Source organism: Eretmochelys imbricata, chromosome 1 (assembly GCF_965152235.1).
Source record: "Eretmochelys imbricata isolate rEreImb1 chromosome 1, rEreImb1.hap1, whole genome shotgun sequence".
Taxonomy (NCBI): domain Eukaryota; kingdom Metazoa; phylum Chordata; order Testudines; family Cheloniidae; genus Eretmochelys; species Eretmochelys imbricata.
In genome coordinates, this window is record NC_135572.1 from 266,507,384 (window position 1) to 266,533,302 (window position 25,919).

At 47.4% G+C, this 25,919-nt stretch overlaps 1 protein-coding gene across 1 annotated transcript; it reads right to left on the bottom strand.

The window, feature by feature from the left end:
• Positions 1-217: 217 nt before the first annotated feature.
• Positions 218-21,922, bottom strand: PDGFB (platelet derived growth factor subunit B). The gene is made up of 7 exons (XM_077807590.1): positions 21,833-21,922; positions 8,466-8,562; positions 5,429-5,509; positions 4,207-4,406; positions 2,289-2,430; positions 1,703-1,870; positions 218-349 (listed from the first exon to the last, which is right to left on the bottom strand). Exons 1-6 carry the CDS (start codon positions 21,920-21,922, stop codon positions 1,734-1,736), a joined length of 747 nt encoding a protein of 248 aa, XP_077663716.1. The 3' UTR covers positions 218-349; positions 1,703-1,733.
• Positions 21,923-25,919: the final 3,997 nt, after the last annotated feature.

Here is a 25,919-nt window from a genome sequence, read left to right on the forward strand (position 1 = left end):
AAAATGTTTTTAGTAAATGAAGAGAGGGAAATCTAGGGAGAAGGTCCGGTCATGGAAAGGGAAGCACCATTTGCCGTCCGACTCGGGCACCGAGACAGACTGACAGAGAGGAAGAGTTATCACTCTGAGGACCCCATGGGGGCAATACAGCAAATACAGTAAAACCTGCCAAGAGCGACCACTCATGGGAGTTAGCAAAAGTGGTCACTTGTAAGAGGTGGTCTCTCTTCAAAGGTTTGCACACCAGACAGTGGTTGTGTTCTGTGGCCTCTGCAAGTAGTTGCTCGTGACAGGTGGTTTCTCTTCAGAGGTGATCTCTAAGACAGGTTTTACTGTATATTAAATAAACCTAAAAGTGAAACAAACACAGACACTGAATTAGAATAAGAACCCATCTCACTCTACTATTCTCCTTCCTTCTTTGATTCTTCTATCATAATGTTTGCTTTAAAGTACCACTTTAATAGCACTAAGAAAAGGAGTACTTGTGGCACCTTAGAGACTAATAAATTTATTTGAGCTCACAAAAGCTTATGGTCAAATAAATTTGTTAGTCTGTAAAGTGCCACAAGTACTCCATTTCTTTTTGCGAATACAGACTAACACGGCTGCTACTCTGAAACCTGTCATTAATAGCACTGGAGACCAAGCCACTGAATTCTTCTGGTTATCTCCAGGACAGACCCAGCTAAGCTTGGCACAGGAGCAAAAATAGCAGCACATCACCCTTGCATTTGGATTCTTGGGCAGGCCAGGGACCTAGAGGTGTATTTTTTTGATTAAAATGGCAGAAGAACCCAGAGCAGCCCTAGTGCTAAAGGTGGGGTTAGAAGACTCCTGGCTCCAAGTTTCTGTGCTCAGACCAGTTCTTTCACTGTCTCAAAAGGCCTAGCCTATTGAGAACCCAAGGCCTGATTCTCCTTTAACTCACACTAGCTTTACACCAGTGAAATTCCATTGGAGTCCATGGAGTTACTCCTGATTTACATCTCTGTAAGTGAGAGAGTCAGGCCCCTAGAATTGAAAGGCTCCAGATTTAATTCCAAGACTCCAGTTCTCCTGTTGCTTTTTTTTAACCTTTGTTATGCTCTCAGACTTCCTGTTAGGGCAGCGAGACTCATCAAAGTGCTGCTCCTTTTCTGTCCTTCCACCATTTTAACCAAAAAACTAAAAAAAGCAATCCTGCAACAGAGACTACAAAATGGACATTAATTCTCCATTTCCAGTGGAAACTCAATCCATGAAGGAAGATCAGAGCGAGCTCCACATAATAGACAAATAATATGGTCTCCAGTGGTTTTTTGATATAGAGAGGATGGGCTTGCTCAGCTTTAAGGGAGGTGGTAGAGTGGGACTCAGTGGTAAAGTGGGATTAATGCATAAACCTTTCACATGTGCAAGAATGAGTTCAAATGTGATGAATCGTAAGTGGGATGAATTTGGTGAGTACCAGGCTAGTCCTGTTACTTCATTAGATCACACAATTTGGCACTATTGGGCATCTTGGCCCTACACTGGAATAACAAGAGCTGCAGAACTGAGATACCTGGGCAGGCCCAGGGCTGAAGTCGCAGCAGGTGCTGTGGGTAGCAATTGAGGTGCGTAGGCAGTGCTTGTGTGTGGGAAGGGTATTCCCCATGACTAAAAGAGCAGACTGGCTCACTTCCCAAAGTGCCCCCCGTCCTGTGGCAGTTGTTATTACCTGCCTTGCACTCTCTCCCTGGCCAGCACCTCTATGCTGTGAGGATTTCTTTCAGCACTTTCTTATCATGGACATGCTTGAACTTCCGATGTTTTCTCTTTCGTGCTGGCAGCCGGCGCGCTCGTTGTCTCACTGAAACAGGGGCTGCAGTGATCGATGGTGACTCACCTGCCAAAACAGAGATGGGAGTGTATCATGCCATGAACAGCAGCGGAGACAGCTGGAAATACCACTCCCTCCCCACCATCTCTACAGCAAGAAAGCCAAAGACCCCCTTCTTCCTTCCCCTCCATTCTTCCTCAGGTCATCTATTCTCCTCATTTCTCCACTTTCCTTTTCCTCTCTGCTCTTTCCCTCTTTCCCATTCCATGCTTTCCTCGTCTTTCTTTCCCCCTTCCCTGCCTCCATTTCCCCCCATTTTTGCCCCTCTCACAAGCAACACTCTGGGCAGAATCTTCAGTCACTGGAAATCAGCAAAGCTCCATGGACTTCACCAGCGCTGTGCTGATTCACAGCAGCTGAGGCTCTGGCCCTCTGTCTCATCTTGCAGCATTTCCCTCTCTTCCCCTAATACCAGCAGCCTTACCTCTGTGTTCACGTGAATCTGGCCGACCACGACCGGAGGGCCGAGATGACAGTGCCTCACATCGACACTCCAGGTGATCCTCCAAGGGCACAATGGCTTTTTTGAAGTTTGGCTTCTTCTGGATAAATTCTATCTTGTTTACCTATTGGGTGAGAATAAAAACAAACCCATCTAAAATATAAATACAGCTACAACTACCACTACATCAATATGATTACTACCTTTATTTCTCTATTGCCCTTCTTCCCAAAGGGTCCAAAAGCACTTTAAAATCCACGGATCAAATCCAGGCCTGGTACAGTTTGGTGCAACTTTCACTGATTTCAGTAGAGTAGCACATAGCCAGGCAGGTCTGACTTTGGCTTTATACACAGAGAATCACTTCACCCACTCCTGACTTACAGCTGCTTCTTGCATGAAACATGAACAGTGCCCAGAAACATTACACAACTGGGAAAAGAAATACAGAACAATGCTGGGTCTGATAGATTTGACAGAGGAAGTTTTGGGGTAGGCAGAATGTAATTAACTGAATTGAGATACTGGAGTTAAAACCCTTACTGTTGCAAAAAACAGCATGGCAGAGAGGAGAAATTCAGACCTGATGTAAACAAGCGCAACTCTACTAACTTCAGCGAAGCCACGTCTGAATTTGTCTCATGATTTTTAATGACTAACATGGCAAGGGGCTCACGTCTCATGTTAAGGGCAGCACGTCTGGCAACACAGTCCTCCCAAGAACCATTCTGCAGCCCTTGCATCACTGATTCAAGGTACATGTACAATGCAGCTGAAGGGTGTAATTTCCAGCTCAAGCAGATGTACACATGCTAGCTCTGATCGAGCTAGTGCGCTAAAAAGAGCCAGAGTACGTACCGAGGATCGTGGATGGGATGATACTTGAGCAGCTAGCCCGAGCTGCTGCGGCCACACTATTATTTTTAGAGCACTAGTTCAGTCAGAGCTAGGGGCTGTACATCTTCCTGCAGTGGGACTTACACTTCCCAGCGGGGGCAGTGTAGCTGTACCCTCAGTGGGAAGAGCACCTCTTACTAGATCTCCGGCAGCACATCCTACAGTCCCTACGTTTGCGCTGGTGGTTTCCCATTCAAATACTGACCAGGCCTGACCTAGTTTAGCTTATCTAACAAAACCACATTCCCTGAGGAGGTCTGCGGGCTATAAATACTATCACTGCTTTGAGTCTGGAACTGAAATCCTCCCAAACCACTGGCCCTGGCAACATCACTCAACCAGTGATCAAACCTACTGGCTGTTTATCTTTCCTTGAAAGCCCACACGCTTCAGACCACACGCTGCTCACTAGACAAACATTTCCAACCACACAATACAGAGACTTCTGTCCTCAGAGAAGCCATTTCCGGGTCACTTTTCCTGGCTGACTTTTGCCCTCTCCTTTGCTTTTTCCACAAAAACAACTCCCATTTCTCCCCCTCTCTCTTATTTCTCCCTCATTCAGAGTGGCTTTTCTGAGAAAAGAATTTCCTGATAAAGCAGACACACACACACACACTAGCCTGCCCAGGGCCTGAGGGAATCTCTCACAGGTCAGGCAGAAGATTTGTGCGGCAGGATTATATTTTGAAATGAGCTGTCTGGGAGGAAGTGTGGAAACCACTATTAACTGAAGAGCTAGCATGATCAGAGCAAGAGGTCAGCTATCAGGTGTCTGTTTACAGCCGGGCTAGGCAGGAAGATCACAGAGGGGAAAGGAGAGGAGGAGGAGATGCTGTATCAGTTCGTGTGTTTGGGCTGAGGTGCATTGTCAGAGCAGTGATGGAGAGGCCAGCACTGTTGGCCCCTCACTTGTATGACTACAGTTGGTTTGTGTTTTTAGTGGAGGGGCCATGAGAGAAGGAAGCAAGGGGGAGGGAGAGGATAGAGGATTCTTGTGTACCTGGACATGCCGCACGTGGACCATTGTGGGGCGACACTGCATGTTGCGGTTGTTGCAGCACCCGGAGCACCGCTGCACCTCCACACACGGCGGCCACACCACGAAGTTGGCATTGGTGGAATCTACCATGCTCCGGGAGATTTCAAAGACCTCTGTCCGTGTCTTGCACTCTGCGAGTACTGCTGGCTCAGCATCTACCACTGCATATAGAGGGACCGAAGAGAAAAATGGTGAAATAGGTCTTCACAGGCTACTCCCAGAAACCTGATGCAACCCCACTAGGTTATCGGACAAAGGCTCACACTTTCCTGGAGCGACAGATATATATTCTTTCTCCATCCTGCACCCATTCAATGCCCCTCACTGTCTCCTTCAAAGGGCCAAGCATCCTGATGGTACATAATAAATAATAACTACAGCTAACATCTCGGGCCGGAAAGGACAGGGGCTAGTCAGTGCTGCTGTGTAACGAGACAGAGTGATTTGCTGCAGAATGATGTCTCCTGCTTCCGAACACCAGCTCCTCTACTGCAGGTGCTGAACGCTTGGCCTCTGCAGCACTTTCAGGCCCTGCTGGCCCCAGCTGGAGCCGGAGGATGGGACTGGGAATCAAAAAGTGCAAATAACAATTGCTAGGGCACCAGGCCTGGTCCATTATCATTCCGCTCTGTTGAATTATTTCAGCTAATTTCAATACTTAACAATTAATAGCAGTCTCTACGTTTGCTTAGGGCAGTAGCACACTCAGCAGAAACAGAGTTAGTCACTGACTGACACAAGACGTGACTACAATAGCATATCTAGTGCTTGTTTTCCAGTACTGGTACAAGCTATGAAGTGAATGCTAATGCAGACAGGGCTCAGGCATTTCCAACACCAAGTCCGAAGGCCCAGCCAGAGGAGGGCATTGGGACACAGTGCTGGAAATGCCTGCACCCTGCTGTCTGCACTACCCCGGCACTGGGGCAGTTACAGCAATGCTGAAAGAAGGAGACTACTTTTGGTAGCATAGAGGCAGACATAGGCTCCGTAACACAAACACACGTACGTGGCTAAAGGCACATATGCACAGTGAACACACTTAAACACGCACAGGCACATTCATACACTCCTGGTGGACACAGATGCAGTCTGTATATACCCATGTACTGTATCTGTATACCTAATCTCCCACTTACACTGAAACTCCTGCACAGACGTTAGGTCTGAGTCTGTCACTCACCTAGACTTCGTCTCACTCGAGGCAAGTTTTGACCAGGATGGGCTTGGGTTGAGTTCAGGTCCAAATTGGAGCCATCCTCTTCTGCAAGAGAAGGACATAGCCAAAGAAGACAATGTAGAGGTTAAAAAAGTGAGGCAATGGTGTGGGCATCAAGTGACAGAGGAGGCAGCATTTGGGTGATTCATCGGTCTAGTTAATGCACTAGCATGTCCTGTCCAGAGTTTTAAGTTCAAGTCCCAGCTCAGGTCACAAGTGCAATGAGTGTGGGGAGTCTCTACATTTGTTCACCTCATCATACTGCTCCATTCACAGTAACTGGCATATCTCGTTAAAGGGAGGCCCAGGACTGGACTTGCAGAAGATACTTTAGGGCAAGAGTGAGATGCACTTTAGCAGAGCTATTTGGAATATAAGTGGCGTAGCGGAGGGAGTTGCAAGTCAAGATTCAGATGAATCAGCTGAGCTGGGCTGGAGGGCAAGGAGCAAGGCTGGATTAGCAGGAGGTGCTGCAGGTGAAACCTGAGGTGCAGTGGTAGAGTTGTGTGTTTGTCCTAGGACTGGAATAACAGAGGGTGCTACGGAGCAGGACTGAGGGGCACTGGCAGAGCTGAGTGGAGGACCCAGGACTGGAATAGCAGGGCTGCGGGAGGTCAGGATGCAGGTGCGTTAGATGAGGTGGCGGTGGGGTACTTGCGTTCTCTCTCCCAACCCACCATGCTCATTTGAGGTAATCAACTTTTTTGGCATGAGAATAGAAAAATGAGTTTAAAATAACTCTTCCCCTCTATTACTGTCAGTTAAAACTCAGGTACTGGGGGTAGTTGGGAAGGATGGGAGGAGGACTGTAGCAGTCAGCCCAGTTCCCAGTATCCCCATCCCACTGCTTTCCCATAGGAAGTGCTGAACAGAGAAATTCTCAAAGTCTCCATGGGTTGCTCTAGTAAGTGGCCCCTCCTGAGCCCCAGACAACAGCAGTGTTCAGAGACAACTCCCACCCAGTGGCAGCTCTCTCCTTCGGTGGCCTGGTGTAGCTGCAGTGGGAGGCAAAATGGGCATCAGCCTCCAGGGAGTTATTGTATTAAAGTGAATTCAGGACCGGGACAAGGCACTGGACTGAAGATCTCTCTTTATCAGGCACAACAGCAGAGCAAGCTTCCCACACCTATCACTCCCCATAATGCACTTCACCCCTGCCCTGGAGAAGGCCACTTCTTAAGGGTGAGAGGAGCATTTGGTCTCTATTCAGTCCACAAGTTAACAAGTCATCATTGGTGGATATTGTGATGTGAACACCTGTCTGCCGGCCTGCTGTGACAACACCAGGCTGATTTCACATAGGCCAGCGAAGAGTAATGACATGCAGTCACTAACTACTTGAGGGCAGATTGGAATCTGTAACTTGGGTATGAAAGCTTTCAGTCCCATATGTGATCCCCTGCGTCATCCAGTCTTTCCTAATCTGGGTTTAGTGTGGAACCAACTTGAAAGGCTTCATAGCCCATTCCCAAACCCCTGGTCTCCCAAGAGAATCCTGTTTCATTTCTTAAGCATATGAGTGGTTAGTCACTGGAACAGAAATGTATCCCTTACATAAACTATAGGACATGACAGACTGCACACATCTTCTCTGTCTCTCCCCCTCCCCCCATCTTGCGTTCTCTGGAATTTTATCAGGCCAGGGTGGGGGTTGCCTTTTGCATAAAGGTTGAGTTGATGAGAAAAAAATAGCAACACTGTTGACTTGAAACAAATCTTCTATTGAAAACCGAGGTCCCCCTTCTCCCCCCCTTCTTCTTGATAGGCCATTGCTGCTGTTGCTGACAGGGGTGGGGACCCAGGCTTGCAAAAGGCAGTGCTTCTAATTTTGGAAGCTGCCCCATTGTGTGGCTCATGGACTCAGAAGAAGAACTGGGGGGGACCTCGTCGCCTCTTTTTGAGGAAAACAATAGCAGCCCACAGCTGGTTCTCTCCCCCCCTCCCAGACCATTTTGAAAGGGAGCGGGAATGCTTTTGAGAACGTGCCAGTGGTCCGACTGGCATAGGAAACAAAAGCAGGAAATTCTGTTCCCCCGTAGATAGTGTCTCGGCAAGGATTACAAAGCTACAAACAGACAAAACACAAGAGAGAAGGCGAGGGGGGTGGAGGGGGACGGGCGGGAGCAGAGGTTAGAATAGAATGGAATTCACTCTGAAGAGACCGTTTATAAATAAATTCCTGATCCAGCCTGGCGACCGTGACATGTGGTCCTATTCCCACATGTGCCAATCCCTCCACACTTTGCTCCCTGGGCTGCTGCTCTGTGACTTCAGTCCTGGCCAGGTGTTCCCAAGCACTGCAAAATCTGAGCTATTACCCACAGAAAATGACAAAGCAATTCCAATCCCACCACCAGTTTAGTCAGCCTGACACAATCCCACATCCTTCTTCCCTTTTCTATCATCTCATAGAAGGACCTACCTGTGAACCAGTCCACACACCTGCCTATGCCCCTCCCTATCTATTCTACTTGGGGACCAGCTCTCTCATCCCTCCTCCCCCTGCACATATGCCCACCTTCTCCTAGATGAGTGCTATCAGTTCACCAGGCCACCTCCCAACCACCCACTAGTCTGTCTTTCTGTCTACCCATGGATCAGTCAATTCATCCACTTGTGCATCTCCTCAAAGCCCACTTCATCCATTCACCTGTGTGCCTTTGCATCAGCTCATAAGCTAGTTCGCTCGCTCGCTTGTGCACCTCCTAATCTACTCACCTTCCACTCCAACCACCTCTCTGGGAATCTCCTAGTTCAGAAGCTTGCTTGGGTTTTTCTCAAGCTTCTCATTCCATGAACCAGGCTATTTAAATCTCCCCAGCACCCAGCCCTATTGTAACTGAGTTTTGCAGTATAGCTTGATAGACTGGCACCTAGAGAGTAACATGTTTTGATATTTAGAGTGAGTAAGCCTTGCCAGTGTACCTGATGGAAAAAGAAAGGTACTCCCACCATGAGATGTAAGGAAGGAAGAGAAGTGTTTGGTGTAGAGGAGATTTACCTACGGAGTCTATCTGCAGGGCACGCTGGAGGTCACTCCTGGAGTGCACCGAGCTGTCACTCATTATCTTGTAAATGTCTTCTGGGATGGGGTCCCCCTACCAGACAATAACAAAGTAGGAAACAAATGTTACACAGGTATTGAATGCCAATCCTGCACAAACAACTCTAATTATGGTGGTTTCAGAGTAACAGCCGTGTTAGTCTGTATTCGCAAAAAGAAAAGGAGTACTTGTGGCACCTTAGAGACTAACCAATTTATTTGAGCATGAGCTTTCGTGAGCTACAGCTCACTTCATCGGATGCATACCGTGGAAACTGGTGAGGAAGGGGAAGGTGGCAGTGGGAGGGAGAGGTAGGGAACCAGCCAAACAGAGAGAGAAAAGCTGCCATGAAAGTGTGGGATGGGAAATCTGAGAGAAGCGAAATGAGAGAATCTCTGCCTCTTACAAAGTGGTCTGCGGAATGAAGTCTGAGAATTGCTGAGCAATAGCATTACACGCTGAGGAGCCCTAAATACTTTGCCAACAGTCAGGGAAGTTTCATTATACAAGGATAGATTGTGTGACCTCACCAGGTGGCTGGCAGTTCTGGTGCATACAGTACTGGAGTTTTCAAAATATCAGAGAAAACCTTCCCAATATTTCCCTCTGTTATGAAACTCATTCATGATCTGTCAGATGTTCTGCAGGTTTTGTTTGTTTTTAAATCCCATTGGCCAATTATGTGCACATTTGGGCACTGTTAAAAAAAAGAAGTGGAAAGGGAGACTGACTCCTCTTTCACAGACCAATTTGCTACTCCTGTTTGATCCAGCAGTAAAGTCACAAACTCTGCACCACAACATCACAGTTATTTCCATGGTGCTGGGCTGTGATGTCATAAACATTGGATTTCAATGTCATAAACCTTGAATGCTGACATTACAAATGCCAGGTTACATGCCAGATTCAGAGCTGGTGTAAGTGAGTGCAATTCCATGGAGCTCAATGAAATCTCAGCCACTTATATCAACTCTGAATTGGTCCCTGGGACTGCCCTGCAGGACTACAGAGTAGAGGCATGGGAAAGCAAGTACTTATTAAAACACATTTCCAAAATAATAGGAAAAGAAACAGAAAAGTATTACTCAACTATTCGGTTAGCTCCACGCTCTCTTTATTCTGGAGTACTCATGTGTGAAAAGTTGGCCTTTCAGCTGCTTGCCTAATTGGGTGGCTGTGCAGTGCGTGGTAGCTGAACCCCTGCGGGCTGCCCCGTTGTAACGGAGAGGAGAATTTGACCCCATGTGTTTATGAAATGTAGGTTGTTTTACTGTTTTATGATTATTAGTGAGATGCCTGTACCCTGGGTTCTGGTGAATGCTCTCTTAGCCAGATTATTCTTTGCTCAACTGCTTTCAGGGTGTAACATTTCATTTCAGTTTAGTGCTGGGGAAAAGTGCCAGACTGATGACTCTAGAGACAATGAATCCTCTGTTTATCCACAGAGCAGGTACCACACAGGCAATGGCAATGCAAGTTTCACCCCACATGCTGTTGCCCCCTTCCCTGTTACCAATGGGCCTCAGGTCTGACCTTTAGGGAACATTTTTAGGGACGAGAAGAGAAGTGCAGTTTCCCAGCCCACTAAATCCTTGGACTCTCTACTGAGGCTGCCAATAAGAGAGCCAGCTAATGCCAGTTTTCATGGTGTTTTTTGTGATGTAGGCATCTTCCCACAAGACACACCGCGGAGAGGCCATAAACTCATGTCATTCAGGGGCCACCAAACAGCTGTCACATGAGGATGACTTCTGATAATTACCAAGCTGCACCTGGGTTGGAACCAGCGTGACCATCTTTTCAAAAGGCAAAAGCAGGACACATGCAGGAGCTCTGCCCCCCCTCTTTGGCCCCATCCCTGTCCATCTTCTTCCCCTGAGCTCCCACCCCCGATCCTCCTCTTCCCCCCTGAGGCCCTGACCCTTGGCCAGGCTAGGTCAGAAGCTGGAACTGGGCAGTGGTAAGAGCTGCCCAGGGAGCCTGGGCCACTGTGGTGATCCCCAGACCCTGCTGCACCTGCTCTCAGTGGGGTACAAGGGTGCCCGAGAGCAGTCTCCAGCCCATGCCCATGTCGCATGCCACCCAGGGCAGGTGGAGGGTCTGGGTCTTCCCCACAGTGGCTGGGGCTCCCTGGGAAGCTCTTGCCATGGCTCGACTCCGGGCTTATGGCCTGGCCAGGGGCAAGGCCTCAGGGGGAAGAGGAGGAGCAGGGGGAGGGGCCTTGTGGTGAGGGAGGGCCAAGGCCCATCTCAGCGCCCCCTCCTCCCCCACCCCACCCCACACACACACCAGGAAGAGGCTGGTGCTGCCTCCGAGCCTCGGGCAGGTGCAGAGGGAATCCAGGACAAATGCTGTCACAGAGTCATTCAACCCACAACCGAGACTTGAACTCTGCATTTCGGGACTGAAATTCGGGACAGGTGGTTACCCTAGTTGGAACCAGTGACCTAGAAGTGAAAGGCTCTGTATTCCTCCTGTATGGTACTATTTATGTATCACACACACTGGAGTTTATATTAGAAAACTGATTGTTTGTGAGTCCAAGTATTTGTAACCTGAGATTAGAATTGATTTTTAATGTTTTCACCTGTCAAGAAATGCATCTGTGGATGAATGTTGCACTGTACAGATGACTCTGGTCCTTCCTGATACTTAATACATGTAGGAAATTAGACTTTATTTTAAACTCTGGCACTTGCTGGGGTCAGCAGGCAGGTGCTACACAACTGCACGACTTTGGTGGAATTAGTGGGAAGAGGAGAGATGCGACCTTGCTAGCTAGGGAGGAGGAGGAGAGAAAACTGGAGGAGCATTTATGGATCAATGCTGTGCAGAGGAATTGCAAAAGCAGGCCCCCTCACTGGGGACCGGATGACAGGAATTAGCTCCACTCCCTGATCACAGAAGAAATTTTAGGTGCCAAGTTTTTCTTGTCGGAGATGCTATCAGTTTGACTAAAGCATGTCACCACACCCAGGCTGTAGGCCTCATTATTCTCTACCTGTATCTCTGAAGCAGCTCTGGGAGCGGGGACTGCATGCCTGGGCTGTGAAGTTTCTTACTTTCTTCCCTGTCACAAAGCCAAGTCTGAGAGGGACCTATGAGAGACTATGCCCGGGTTGTGAGGCTTGTTATGCTCTCCCCACCTCTCTGAGTTGGTTCTGTGTGAAGGGAATGCTCACCTAAGCTGTCCTAGCATCCCCATGTCACAGAGCCAGGGCTGAGGAAGTTCTGTGAGTAGGAAACTTCACATGCAGGTTACAGACGGACCCTTAGAAGCTAAGAAGGGAAGGCACACAGTGCGCGATTACCAGCAAACACATCCACCTGATCCTGTGGTATGGCTTGGAGAAGGGTGGAATAGCAGCAGGGGGGTGGAGTCTCCCCAGGGGCCAACCAGAGCAGCCAGGGATTTTCCTGCAACTGCTGCTGCTGCAGCGGCTGGGGGGGTGGAATTAGTCTAGAGCAGGTTAATGATCTCCTTTTAACTCTGCGGTAGATCAAAGAAGTCTCTTGTCTTGATGGAGTCCTGGATGGCTGTCAAGTGCCTGAGGCCTGGCCTTGGGCCGCTGCAAGGCCTTGGAATTCCTACCCCAGTGATTTTGTTCCTCTCTCTGCTCCCACCCCGAGTTGCTTGCTTCCCTACGTTCTGTACTTGCATGCACAGCCATCACGCTAGAGACATGCAGGCAGACACACACAGACGGATGCATACACACTTCTGTGATTGTTTAACATTGTCACATGATTTTGGTGCTCATGAAAGCAAGGGATGTACAGCGCTGGGCAGGTACTGGGCAAGCCAGTGGGGTCTTTTCAGTGGTGGCTTTGCCTGCCCTGTGTTGAGTCAGAACAGTGTGATCTTCATGTACTGGTAAGTTCTAAGCACGTCTCTATTATGTGTCAGATTTTCCTCCCTACTTTCAGATGTCAGCAGCCTTAGCTGATGCAAACGAATCCACGTGCAGCTCTGCTAATGTTTTACGTCTAGCTCAGTCCTGTCCTACAGTTCCCTCTGGTATTCCAGTGTGAGACCCCCTCATAGCTCTGCCCATGCCCCTCAGTCCTGACCAGGAGCCCATATCTATTTCAGTCCTTGGCCCTCTGCTATGGCGAGATTTGAACTCCAAGATGCCAAGGGTGAAACCCAAATGCATTAACTCACTGTGACTCTCTCCCTCCCCTACACTTGTAGACATGTACACTGAGTAGGGCAATCTAGCATGGAGCCAACCCGTGTTGGGGTGGGGAGGGAAGAGGGAGTGCTGCAGAGGCCAGTTCACTGCTCTGGGGTTAGAAATATGAAAGCCGGGCTATTTGGAAAACTCAGGTTAGATTCCAGGTCCTATTCCCTGAGCCATCAGGAGCTGGAAGTGCTGAAAAGTGTTGTAATCAGTCTCTGCAAGGGCAGTGAATGGAGCATGCACTGCCATTCTGCAGTGATCCCTATGGCTAGTCATGGGTTCCAACAGAGTCTAGCTCATTCCTCCTCATTTAACAGCACGGTAAATGCATGGCCCCGAGGGAGCAAAGATTGTGAAACTGAGAGGGAGGGATTGAGAAAGACCCTTGGGGCTTGGAGAAAGAAACTGAGGACACTCCCAGGGTGAGGATTCCTCCCCTCCTTTTTAGGCTGTGATTCTGCACATCCGGTAGTGCCACATAAATGCCACACGAGAGAGGATGGAAGGGGAGACCCTCTGATTTGGGGGAGGAAAATGCAGAAAGGCGCTGAGCTCTCTGCTCTTCTCCCTGGGAAAGGGAATAGGTTATGAAACTCCCGAGCCACCTCATTGCTGATCAGAGCAGAGGGATCACAGTGCCAGGGATGGGGTGATAGCCGCTGTGTCATTCTACCATGGTGGGTGCATGAAGGATGAAGAGCGCAAGGTACAAAAAGAAGAAGTTTCTCTTTACCTCAAACTCAGATTGGGGATGGTGAGGGGAGACACTGTGACATTCCTCAGCGTGGAGTAAGACGGGCGAGTCCCAGCAGAGCCTGGCAAGAGACTCATTCTGACTTAACCCCAGGGGCTGTTGGTTCCTTGGTTGGGCAGATACATTTAACCCTTCCAGTGCCACGCCCAGCCATGGGTAACCTCTCAGGAATCCTTCCACCCGTCTCCCAGGGACCAATTCTGCTCTCTCACATGTCAGGGAAAACCCCTTCATCTCTCCCAGAATCCATTCCATGTGGGCACAGAAATATAGTTTAGGGTCTGCTCCCTAAAACATCCCATTCAATCTTTGCTAACTTGATTCCAGTGACACAGTCTCGCCCGCTGTATTCTAACCATCTACTAGGACCAGTCTCACCCACCCATCCCCTGACATGAAGAGGAGGCATACAGTCCCCAGCCTCAAGCAACAGCAGCCTCTGGGCAACATAATGGAAGTATTTGCCCATCAGCACAACGTGTATAAATAGTGTCGGAAATACCATAAGAGACAGAGTCATTCTCTCCAGGCCCACACATCAGCTGATGGGGAGAGATAGACCCACATCGATCACCTTGTCATTTCCATGGGCTTACCCCAGACATTTGACCCATCCTGAAATTCACTGCCATGGTTGCACCATTTCACTCCTGCAAGAGCCTCACTTGTGCAGGACAGTATAAGAGGCCTATGCCTTCACACCATGAAGATGTAAATTAGAGATGGGCCAAAACTAGGACTGTTTAACAGCCCCACCCCATTCTTTGTGAGATGGACTTCAAAATGTGCAGGCCCAGCCAACAGAAATTTACAAAAACCAAAGCCACGCCTGGTTTAGCCCATCTCTCTAAAGGTTGCAAGGCAATTATTCTGACCCACAGGGAAAATGCAAATAGGTTAGCATCCTTGCTTCCCAACTGGCAAATACCTTCCCACTTCCACACTCCCCTTGGAAGTGCTTCCAGGTCTTAAAGATGGGTGTGATTGGAGAAGTGGAGGGACCAAAAGGACTCCACCTTCCAGCTCAGATCTGTCCGAATCAGATGCAAACCCAGTGTTTCTAGTGACCCTCCCCCAGACATTGTTGAGAAAGATGTGAGTTCAGGATCAAGTAGTTCCTCCCTTTATAGGCAGTGAGGAATCATCATGCATGCTGCTCTTACAGTGGCTGCTATTAAGCAGTCAGTTAGGAGTTTCCGGAGCTTCTGCAGGTTGGCGGAGAGGGGGAGAGTGACATGTGAATGTGGGTTTGGGTAGGGAAACTCCACCAGGGTGCTGAATGGAGTCAGGGGTGTGTCCTTTCAGGCAGGCGCCATCTTCAGCCTGGTGAGGGAGGTGAGAAATGCCATCACAGTCCCTCCAAAAAAACCCTACTGCTCGGGGCCAGCATTCCTGAGTTCTGACATCACCGGACAGTGTTAAAGCAGTGCCCAAACGGTGTGTGTGTCCCCGCACATGCACGTGTCAGTGCGCATGTGCACGAATACACCTCTCACAATGCATAGAAATGGGCACATTTCTTGTTTCCCCTCCCTGCCAACACAGATGATGTTTCATGGTTAGTGCGCGAGGCAGAAGTTACTCCCCTGCTCAAACAAACACAACCACTGGGCAGCCCACAGCACCAACTGCTTCCCTTTTGTGGTCTGGGTAAGAGAAGAGAGAGCCACGAGGAGTAAAGGATACATCCTACTCTGCTTTACGTCCATCGCCTCTGCTGTGCCTACACAGGACAGACCAAAATGAGGAAAAGAGAGAGAGAAGTGATGCAAAGCAGGAGGCGATGTTTTGGGGAGGAGCATTCCTGTCTCCTGCCCCTGTCCCAAGCCAGGATTCAACCCATTTGTTTGTCATCTTCCCACTGGGTACACTTCCCACTGGGTACACTGGGTGTAGTTGCAGTTATGTGGGGGAATATTAGGGGTCTTTTGTCCCCCTCACTCCTTTGTGGAGTCAGATACTGAGAAATGACAATGCAGAGGCCTGAGGATCGGGAGAATCCCTTCCCCTCGACCACATCTTCCCTGGCAGGAAAAACAGCTCCAGGGTTGGAATGGAAAAGAGAGCTTGGTTTCCATTTGGGAAAATACAAAAGCTGCCCTCATCACATGTGTTCAATGGATCAAACTTGTCACCTGATCCCAGTTCCCATGGCATGTTTTCTCCTAAGCAGTCTACATGTATGGGGTGGATGGGGGATAGGTGAGGGGGTAATTGCATGGTGCATGTATGTGTGGGTGTATGTATGCTCCAGGAATAAGATGACATGTTTGCATTAGAGTGTCTCTATGGTGCACGGATGGGTATCTCTAATCTAATTTAATAGAACCAGCAAGATGTGCACATGCCTTAACTTGTTGTGTCAGGTCTGAATTCACTCTGTAGGCTTCTCAGGGCAGGGTTTGTGCCTTTACTTGTTTCTGCAAAGTGCCTTGCATACTTTGGGGGAGCTCAGAAATATAACAATAATGTATGTATGATGCGTGCATGTATGTATTTACATGCAGATTTGCATAGGTGTATATTTGTATGATACATGCTTTGTTGGGGAGGGACTTGCATAGAGGACGGGGTGTTTAATGTATCCATGGATGTGTGTCTTTGCAAGAGGCTGTGCAGGAGGGAGAGGCACAATCTGGAGGGCTTATTAGTTCCCAGGGCATTCTAGCACAGTGACAGGGCAAACTCTTTTCAACCAAGACAGCTTTAGCCAGGTCTCTACTTCCCTTAGAGCTGCCCGTTGATTCCAGTTCAGAGTTTTTGTGAGTTCAGACAGGGGAGAAAAGAACTAGTGTTTGCTCATCCCCAGCCCAAAGATGCAGCCTCTTTGTGACTTTCCAGGGAAATGGGGGTTCTCCTGACTCTAATGCTCCATTTTCACTGAAAAATATGTCTCCTTTCTTTCCCATTCCCATTCCTGTCAGGCAGCGTTGTAGAGAAAGGTGTCGCTGAGTGATCTGAGCATATAACTGCTATTCTTTACTTTGACCACCTGTAGCCTTAGGTAAATCATTTAGGCCAAAAATTTCAAGCCAGGGTTCCTGAAGTTAGGCACCTAAAATCTTACATAAAATGAGGTATGGATTTCAGAGGTGTAGCACACCCACATTGATGCCTCTGGTTGTTGTGGCTGAATATCAGGCCACTTCTAGTTAAGTGTCCAAATGGGTGCTTAATTTTGAGCATCCAAGAGTCTGTCCTTTAATCCTTCCATGCCTCAATTTCCCTTCTCTAAAATGAGGAACATAAGAACGACCATACTGGGTCAGACCAAAGGTCCATCTATCCCAGTGGCTGCTGCCTGATGCTTCAGAGGAAATGAACAGAACAGAGCAATTTATCAAGTGATCCATCCTGTTGTCCAGTCCCAGCATCTGGCAGTTAGAGGTTTAAAGACACCGAGAGCATGGAGTTGCAATCCTGATGATCTTGGCTAATAGCCATTGATGGACCTATCCTCCCTGAATTTATCTAATTCTTTTTTGAACCCAGTTATAGTTTTGGCCTTCACAGCATCCCCTGGCAATGAGTTCCACAGGTTGACTGTGCTTTGTGTGAAGTAGTACTTCCTTTTGTTTGTTTAAACCTGCTACCTATTAATTTCATTATGTGACCCCCTGGTTCTTGCCTTATGTGAAGAGGTAAATAACACTTCCTTGTTCACTTTCTCCCAACCGTTCATGATTTTATAGACCTCTATCATATTCCCCCTTAGTAATCTGTTTTTTATGATGAACAGTTCAAGTCTTTTTAATCTCTCCTTATATGGAAGCTGTTCCACACCCCTAATAATTTTTGTTGCCCTTCTCTGTACTTTCCCCAATTCTAATATATCTTTTTTGAGATGGGGTGACCAGAGGGGCGCACAGTACTCAAAGTGTGGACATACCATGGATTGAAATAGGGGCATTATGATACTTTCTGTCTTATTATCTCTTCCTTTCCGAATGGTTCCTAACATTGTTAGCTTTTTTGACTGCTGCTGCATATTGAGTGGATGTTTTCAGAGAACTATCCACAATGACTCCAAGATCTCTTTCTTGGGTGTTAATAGCTAATTTAGACCCCATCATTTTTATGTATAGTTGGGATTAGGTTTTCCAATGTGCATTACATTTTGTTGCCCAGTCACACAGTTTTGTGAGACCTCTTTGTAACACTTTGCAGTCTGCTTTGGACTTAACTATCTTAAGTAATTTTGTACCATCTGCAAATTTCACCACCTCACTGTTTACCCCTTTTTTCAGATCATTTATGAATATGTTGAACAGCACTGGTCCCAGTACAGATCCTTGGGGGACCCCCGCTATACCTCTCTACTGTCAAAACTGACCATTTATTCCTACCCTTTGTTTCCTATCTTTTAAACCAGGTATTGATCCATGAGAGACCTTTCCCTCTTATCTGATGACTGCCTACTTTGCTTAAGAGCCTTTGGTGAGGGACCTTATCAAAGGCTTTCTGAAAGTTCAAGTACTATATCCACTGGATCACTCTTGTTCACGTTTTTTAATCCCCTCAAAGAATTCTAGTAGATTGGTGAGGCATGATTTCCCTGTAACAAAAGCCAAGTTGACTCTTCCCCAGCATATTGTGTTCATATATGCATCTGATAATTCTGTATCTTACTATAGTTTTGACCAGTTTGCCTGGACCTGAAATTAGGTTTATAGACCTGTAATTGCCAGGATCCCCTCTGGAGCCTTTTTAAAAATTGGTGAGATCTTAGATACCAGTCATCTGGTACAGAGGCCAATTTAAGGGCATGGCTACACTTGCAGATGTAGAGCGCTGTGAGTTAAACCCGCCTTCGTAGAGTGCAGTAGGGAAAGCGCTGCAGTCTGTCCACACTGACAGCTGACAGCGCATTGGCGTGCCCACATTTGCGGCACTTGCAGCGGTATTGGGAGTGGTGCATTATGGGCAGCTAACCCAGCACGCAAGTGACTGCAACATGCTTTTCAAATGGGGGAGGGGAAGCATGACAGGGAGTGTGTTGTGTGTATGTGGGGGAAGAGAGAGTGCGTTTTTGGGGTGCTGAGAGTGTGTCAGCATGCTTTCTTGTAAGTTAAGACGGCCCTTCCCCGCCTCTCTCTCACTCACTCAGAGCAAACAGTAAATGTTTGCTTTTTCTCGGAGCTGATAAGCAGCCAGCTTCTCCCACAGGGAGCTTTCAATGGGCATTTCCGCATTCCTGCAGCCGATTTCACAACAATGACAAGAGTGGCCACTTGACTTAAGGGGATTGTGGGACGTTTCCGGAGGTCAATCAGAGCACAGTAATGCAACACCTCGTCCACACTGGCACTGCGGCGCTCCAGCGGGGGCGCAGCAAATGTTATTCCACTCGCCAAGGTGGAGTATCAGCAGCGCTGTAGCCACGGAGTGAGAGCGCTCTCCGTGCCTTGCCAGTGTGGACGGGGAGTGAGCTAGGGTGCCCAGGGCTGCTTTATTGAGCTGTAACTTGCAAGCGTAGCCAAGCCCTAAGCAATAGGTTACTACATACCACAGTTAGTAGCTCTGCAATTTCATATTTTAGTTCCTTCAGAATTCTTGGGTGAATACCATCTGGTCTTGGTGATCTATTAGGGTTTAATTTATCAGCTTGTTCCAAAAGCTCCTCTATTTACACCTCAAACTGGGGCCATTCCTCAGATTCGTACCTAAAAAAATGGCTCAGGTGTGGGAATCTCTCTTGCGTTCTCTGCAGGGCAGACTGATGCAAAGAATTCATTTAGCCGCTCTGCAATCACCTTGTCTTCTTTGAATGTTCCTTTAGCACCTCTGTCATCTAGGGGCCCCACTGATGGTTTGGCTGGCTTCCTGCTTCTGGTGGACTTTAAAAAAAATTGCTCTTAGTTTCTGTGCCTTTGGCTAGTTACTCTTCAAATTCTTCCTTGCCAGCCTAGGGTTCCACGCTTGACTTGACAGCGTTAATGTTCCCTTCTGTTTTTCTCAGGGAGATTTGACTTTAAGTGGTGTCTTTTTGTCTCTTAACTGCCTCTGTTGTTTAGTCATGGTGGCATTGTCTTGGTCCTCTTACTGTTATTGTTTTAAACTGCACTTACGGTACCCGACAGAGGGGCTATGAGGCTTCATTGGCTAAGGCTTGCCCACTTCTTTAAAAAAAAAAATGTAAAATGCTCTCTAGCTGCTAAGTATGATGATGATTACTTTCCCCCAGAGCTGTTCCGGATAAAGCTGTAGCAAGCCCGTGGAGGAATAACCAGGAGTGTGGGGTTGATTCATCCTCATTAAAAGGAAAGAAATACTGGTGTGGTGGAAACTCCTGCAGTTGGGAGGGCGAGAAGGTGGAGAGAGTTTTGGGCCGAAGTCCTGGAATGACTCTGTGCTGTTTTTTCTCAGGATGATCATCATCGTCACCCGTGGTGAGGAAGCCCTTCCTCCCTCCGCCTGGGTTTTATTTTGGTTTGGCTCTGGGGAATGAGACTGGCACGGTGAGTGACTGCAGCTGTAGAAAGGGTGGGGCCCGAAGTGCACCTGCCCCTCCCCCAAATAGGTGAGGCGTGGGTGGGTGGAAGGAAGGGGGGGGGTGTCCTCCGCTGGCACCGCAAGGCAGGAGCGAGCGGAGGTGGGTGAAATCTGCATGACGACTCCCAGGAGCACGGAGAACAAAAGGAGAATTCTTTCCACGAGTTGGTGGTCAAAACAACCTGCCTTGGCTGGGTCCCAGCTTTCCATCTCGGCTAGGCTCACCTCCGTGTTAACCCTCTCCTGCCTCTCTCCCGCCGCCCTTTTGCTATGTGCAGGGGGCTGTACTTTTTCATGGCGTGCTTGTTGATACTTGGCTGCGCCCTGCCCTGAATAACTCTGTGGCAGAAGTACGAGTCCTCCTTACTCGCGGTGCTCCTCTCGCTCCCGGACTCTAGTCTTTGCTGTTGCCAGCTCGCTGCAAGGAGGAGCAAACTCCGCCAACTTGATTTCTTCAGCCCCCCAGCTTTTTTTTTTGTGTGTTTTTTTTGTAATGACGCTCCCCTGCAGCTGTGCATTTCCAGCCAACCTGCTGCAGCTCTCCCGCCCGACGTCCTGACCCTCTGGAGGTGCACTCTGACTCATACGGACACACGCCGCGCAGCATGCTCAGGGTCTGACCCAATTAAGTTACACTGGGGTAAGAGATATCGCGGAGTCCCAAGAGACGGGCACAACGTGTTTGAAGAAAGCTCTTGGGGTGGGGGATAAAACCAGGAAAGCAAAAGAGAGGACCTGGGTTCCTTTAAGAACCCTCCCCCCCAAATCTCTCTCCAGCCTGCAAATCGTTGCTATCTTCCCTTCCTCTTGGGTGTTTGTTCAGAACTGATAGGAGGATCCCTGCTGCAGCTCCCGGCCCAGAACAGCTGTGGAACACGTTGCTGCAGCCAGCAACCAGGGCTAGAATTCAGCTGCAAGAACTCAGGGAGCTCCCCACTTCCACTCAGCCTGACCTCCCAGCGTGAGAAAGACATAAGTCTTGAACGACACCGGAGCTCTTTCATTCCCTCTGACTCCACCAGCACCGTGAGATGTACCGCAAGCGCCTTCTTTAACTACTGGGAGCTCACTCATTCTGTCTAGCCCGCCCCTCATTGCAACAAGTACCCCAGGCTCCCTCTTGAACTGCCAGACAGGCTCATCCCTGTTTAATTCCAGCAGAACCCATCTTGAAGATCCCGATCTGGAGATCTGAGATGCCACTGGATTACATGTTTTCTCTGGGGAGTGGTGGGAGAAGGTGTTTCCCCCCCCCCCACCCCACAAACAGCTAGCCAGCAGGGCAAGGGCTAGCCATGGTGTGCTGCAGAAAGAGTTGCCTAAATAATGTTGGTTTGTTTGTTTTAAAAAGCAAAACTAATAAATGCATGAGAGATTGAGACGCTGCAACTGCTACATTTGGTTGGGATGGGGAGTGCACCCCAGACATGAGTGTAGTTTAAGGGGGGCCAGGGGGCTGTTGCCCTCTCCCAAACTACAAGCCTTGGGCAGGTGCAGAATTTGCTCCCCTTCCCCTGTGTGGCCCCATTGGCCTGACTGGAACTGCCCCCCTCTCACCCCAAATATAGAAGTCAAACTACATCTGTGACTCCAGAGTCAAAACTGAATCCTTCTCCCCAACTCCCTTTTACTGTCAGTTCAGCAGCTTAAATGTTGCTTATTCGACCGTATTTATTCTCCCCTTATTCATTTTCTTGCCTTTTAAAAACCAAAATAAAGTATTATTAAAAATAACCTACAAATGTATAACCGTTCCCACAGACACAATGAAACTTGTCAAAGGAACACCTATAAGGAGTTCTGTCTCGCTCTGCTCTGTATACTTTATCCTGGGTCTAAAGTTCACCAGATATTGATTGTTCTCAGTTGTTAAATAAAATGGTTCAACACTCACCTCAGTGCTGATGAGAGGCAGGTACCAGAGAGACATGAAGATCAGTCTGAAATTCATACCGACTCTGAGCCCCAAAAGTTCCAGACACATTGAAGGAGAGACTTTAAAAGAAATAATAAATTCCCACGCTTAGGCAAAGAGGTGAGAGAGGCAGTCTCTGCTTACAGTTTCGCTCCAGCCTTGTCTCCTTCACAGAGTGCTCCGCACTTCTTCATTTTCCCTTCCAAGTTATTTTCTCTAGTCTCCCACAATCATGGAGTGGGGAAGAAAGGGTTAAAAAACAGACACTTTATTTTTTAAAAAGTAATTCTCGGTTACTTATCGGACCCTTTCTCTGCCTCATCAGCCAGCAGGAATATAGGAGAGGAGTATAAATAAACTAAAAAGGCAGTCCCCCCAAAAATGTATGCATCCAAAGTCTGTTTTCCCCCCTCTCCACAAGAAATCTTTCAGTATTTCCTTTTATTGGATGGTCCACACACTTATCTTTTTCCTTCTTAATTTTTGTTCTTTTTAAAAAAAAAAAAAAGTCCCCCACAAAAAGGTAAAAATGATTTGCAGTGTTTTCCAGAAAAAACTAGAAGAAGTCTGAAACAAAGTTTTCCTAAATCTTTATACAAAATCAGAAAATAAATCTTCTTTCTTAATTTTTTTTGGTTTTTTTTTAATGTTTTTCTTCCTCTGGCATATTTTTTAAAAAATAAAAGTTGTTTTAAGTTGAATTTTTGTCTCTTAAATTATTTTCTGGTTTCAGTGTCTTTTCTTTCAGAATGTTGCTGGTAGTTTTGCTGTATGTGAGGTCTGATTGGTTTGGTTTTGCAGACAGGTGAGCAAATGTCTTGGCTGGATTCTGTGTGTGTGTTGAGTCTTGATAAGTCTCAGCGGCGCTGCTGCTGCTGCCTCTTATGCTCTGTTGCAACAAGAAAAAAGGTAAAATCAAGTGGGAGGAGAGAGAGCAGCAGGGAGAGAGCTGGTGGGTCTTTATTTTAGTCTGCAAGAAAGAGAATAAGGTGCCACCCTTTCAGCTGTTCTTTTAAAGGAGACGAGAGAGGGGTGGAGACAGCCAGCAGCAACTCCTTTCTTGGCTGTATATCAAAGACAGAGAAAAAAAAAATCTAATAAGGCACTGACAGTTCAGTACTCACCAAAATAAAAAAGACCCTCAATAATAAACATAATTTATATTGGTGATGTCCCTACGCTCACATAGACGTGGGGAGAGAAATTCCTTCAGGAATGAGAGAGATCAGGAGAAAGATATTCCCAGCAGTGCAGTTGAGTTTTTTGGCCCAAGACTAAGACTGTCACAGTTGCAACCCTCAGCATTTTTCCCCCTGCCCTGCCATCCCGCTTGCTCTGGAGGAGATGTCATTTTAATATCTTCAATCTCTTTGTGTGCAGAAGAAAGCCAAAAAAATTCAAACATTGTTACAACAGAATTTGTGTTGTTCTTGGCACTAAAAGGAATTTTGCCGCATGATTATCTCCACATGTAATAAACATCCAAAGGGAAATTAAGCAAGGAGGTATTTGCTGGGGGAAGCAAGAGGGTTAGTTAACAGGTGAATTCAAGATAAAGTCATATCATGACTTCTCGTAAACTCACATGTTCTCTTCACGAACAAAATGACACACTTAACAAAACACACACACACAAATCACACGTGCTTTCTCACACACTCATGTACTCTCTCTTTCAAAGACATTACCCACCCATGCTCTCTCCTACACACAAACTGCATGCTCTTTCTCCAACGCCCTCACTCTTGACATGCACAACCATTTGCGTATTCTGTCCGAGTCACGCATTCAGAGATACTCACAGGTGCTCTCTCACACTATAAACACAATTAGACTCCCATAATCACATACTCATGCATCCTGACAGACACATCCACATGCTCTTCTCTCTCTCACACTCACACTCACACATTTGAAGTGAAGGTGCTTGCTCTTGTGATTTCTCTGATAGAAAGAGAATTTCAGCTTCAGACCCCAGGGGTCCCAGGACACTGTATGCAGCAGAGAGAGAGAGAGAGATCCTGATGGCACTGTGACAGCCTAGGCAAAGACCCCAGCCATTCTCTCCTCAGCAATGGTATGAACATAGCAGCAGCTATTAGAACCCCATTCGCTGAGGGAAGGGAGGCTGGTTAGGATGCTGAAGTTACTCTTCTAGAAGTGCCCTGTGATCTTTAACTTCTCCATGATCAGCAACCACAAGAGATGGGCAGAAAGGTGTCCAGTGCAATGTCTCCTCTGCAGTGTGAGGCCCTGGACATCACAAGTCCCCCAGCTTACCTATTCATACCTAAAGGGCCTGACTTTGAGCTCATATTCTCTGGTGTAAATCAGGAATCTGTGGAGTACCTGACTGCAGAATCAGATTCACTGTATCTATGTCTCCCATAACAACACAGCAATCCCCTCTGCTCCCTACTTCCAAGAGAAATGTAACCTAACGCACAAAAGCATAATATTCACATAGAAAGGCTGGGCAAAGCTAAGTGCCCTGAGTTAGCAAGGTACATGGGCCGCCTTCATCCTAAACCAGGAAGCAAGAGGCCAGATTCTCTGCTGGTGTAAAGTCACCGGAGCTATGCCAGTTTACACCAGCTGAGGATCCAACCCAGGGCACACAGGTGCAGGAGGAAAGGCTTGGGATGGAAAGGTGTTGAATCAGACCCAAGCCTAATTCCAGAACTGAAGCATGGGAAGGCAGTGTCTGATCTACCCTCTCGCATAGTGCCACCTCTGCAATATTTCACAGAACTTAAAGGAGCTTTCTCTTAGATCTTCCCGTCCCTTTAGTCACACTCCCCACTAACACCCTTACTGTTACTGCTCCCTTCATTCTCTAGGCATGGTCCACTGACCATCCAAGCCGAGTTCACATCACATCAGTCATCACACTTACGAACATACAGGGTCAGATCCTCAGCTAGTGCAAATGGGCATACCTGAACTGATTTCTGTAGAGCTACTCTGATTTACATCAGCCAAGATTATGGCCCATAGACCCCACTGGCTGTCTCTACTCAGCGAGGGAGCTGATCAGCACTTTAGGTACATCAGTCAAAGTGAGTGGGGCTAAGGACTAAGCTGGCAGGAAGTGCTGCATCTTTTCTCTGAGACATGAGACATTAGGAAATGTTGTATGACTCTAGGGTCTGCTTTTGGGGGACTGGCTTTTCTATATCCAGCTAAATTACATGTGAGGTCAGATGGAAATAAAGTTATTTATTTTGATGTGGATGATGCGGGGGAATTTTTAGAAGCTCAGCAACAGTGAAAAGCTAATCCCAATTGAATCTTTAAACGACAAGGAAGAGGATGTTTGGAAGTTGACTAATCATCCACCTGTAACCCTGGCTGAAAATAGAACTAAATAATATTCAGATTTGCTTGGATTTCAGAGGCTATTTATTTGTCTTTTCTGTTTTTAACACAGGGACAGATTTTTCTCTTGTGAAAAATCTTAAAGGTACTGGGCCAAATTCAGATTTGGGCAGATGCAACTCCACTGAGCCTAATACCAGTTCATTGGGGCTATACCTGCTTACCCCAGCTCTGAACTTGGCCAGTTCTCTGTTCTCTTTATTTCAGTGCTTTTATGAAATAGGGTTGCTGCTCACCTCATTATTTCCAGAATCGTCACCTTTCTAATGAGGCGATCGCACCTTTTATAAGGACTGCTGTGAGACATTCATTGGACTTCAAAGCACTTTTGAGGTGGTGGCAATGTCATTATGTTATGTCACATCATATTGCAGTGGGATGAGATTTGGATGCAATGGGATGATGTTGAGCCAGAGTGTCATTATATGTCATCATGACTTGATGAGGCAATGTCACAACCTAGTCATGACTGAGCAGATCCCATCAAACAAACCACAAATATGATGGCCCTACAGGATCCCTCCACGTTCGATAGCCTGGAGTTTTAATATTGAAGTGTTTTTATTAGAAATTTCCCCCCCTCTTTAAACAATGAAAAATTGTGTTTATTGTGCCCCAATCATTTATTTGTTATTGGGAATTGGTTTAACATGCACATAAAAGTCCTGAAACAATGTAGATTCCCTAG

Coding starts and splice junctions, on each gene's coding strand:
- PDGFB (XM_077807590.1), bottom strand. CDS start 21,922: ATGTGTCTGGAACTTTTGGGGCTCAGAGTCGGTATGAATTTCAGACTG. Junction 5,510..8,465: donor CCTGCAGATAGACTCCGTAG/GTAAATCTCCTC, acceptor CTTCTCTTGCAG/AAGAGGATGGCTCCAATTTG. Junction 4,407..5,428: donor TCGAGTGAGACGAAGTCTAG/GTGAGTGACAGA, acceptor CTCTATATGCAG/TGGTAGATGCTGAGCCAGCA.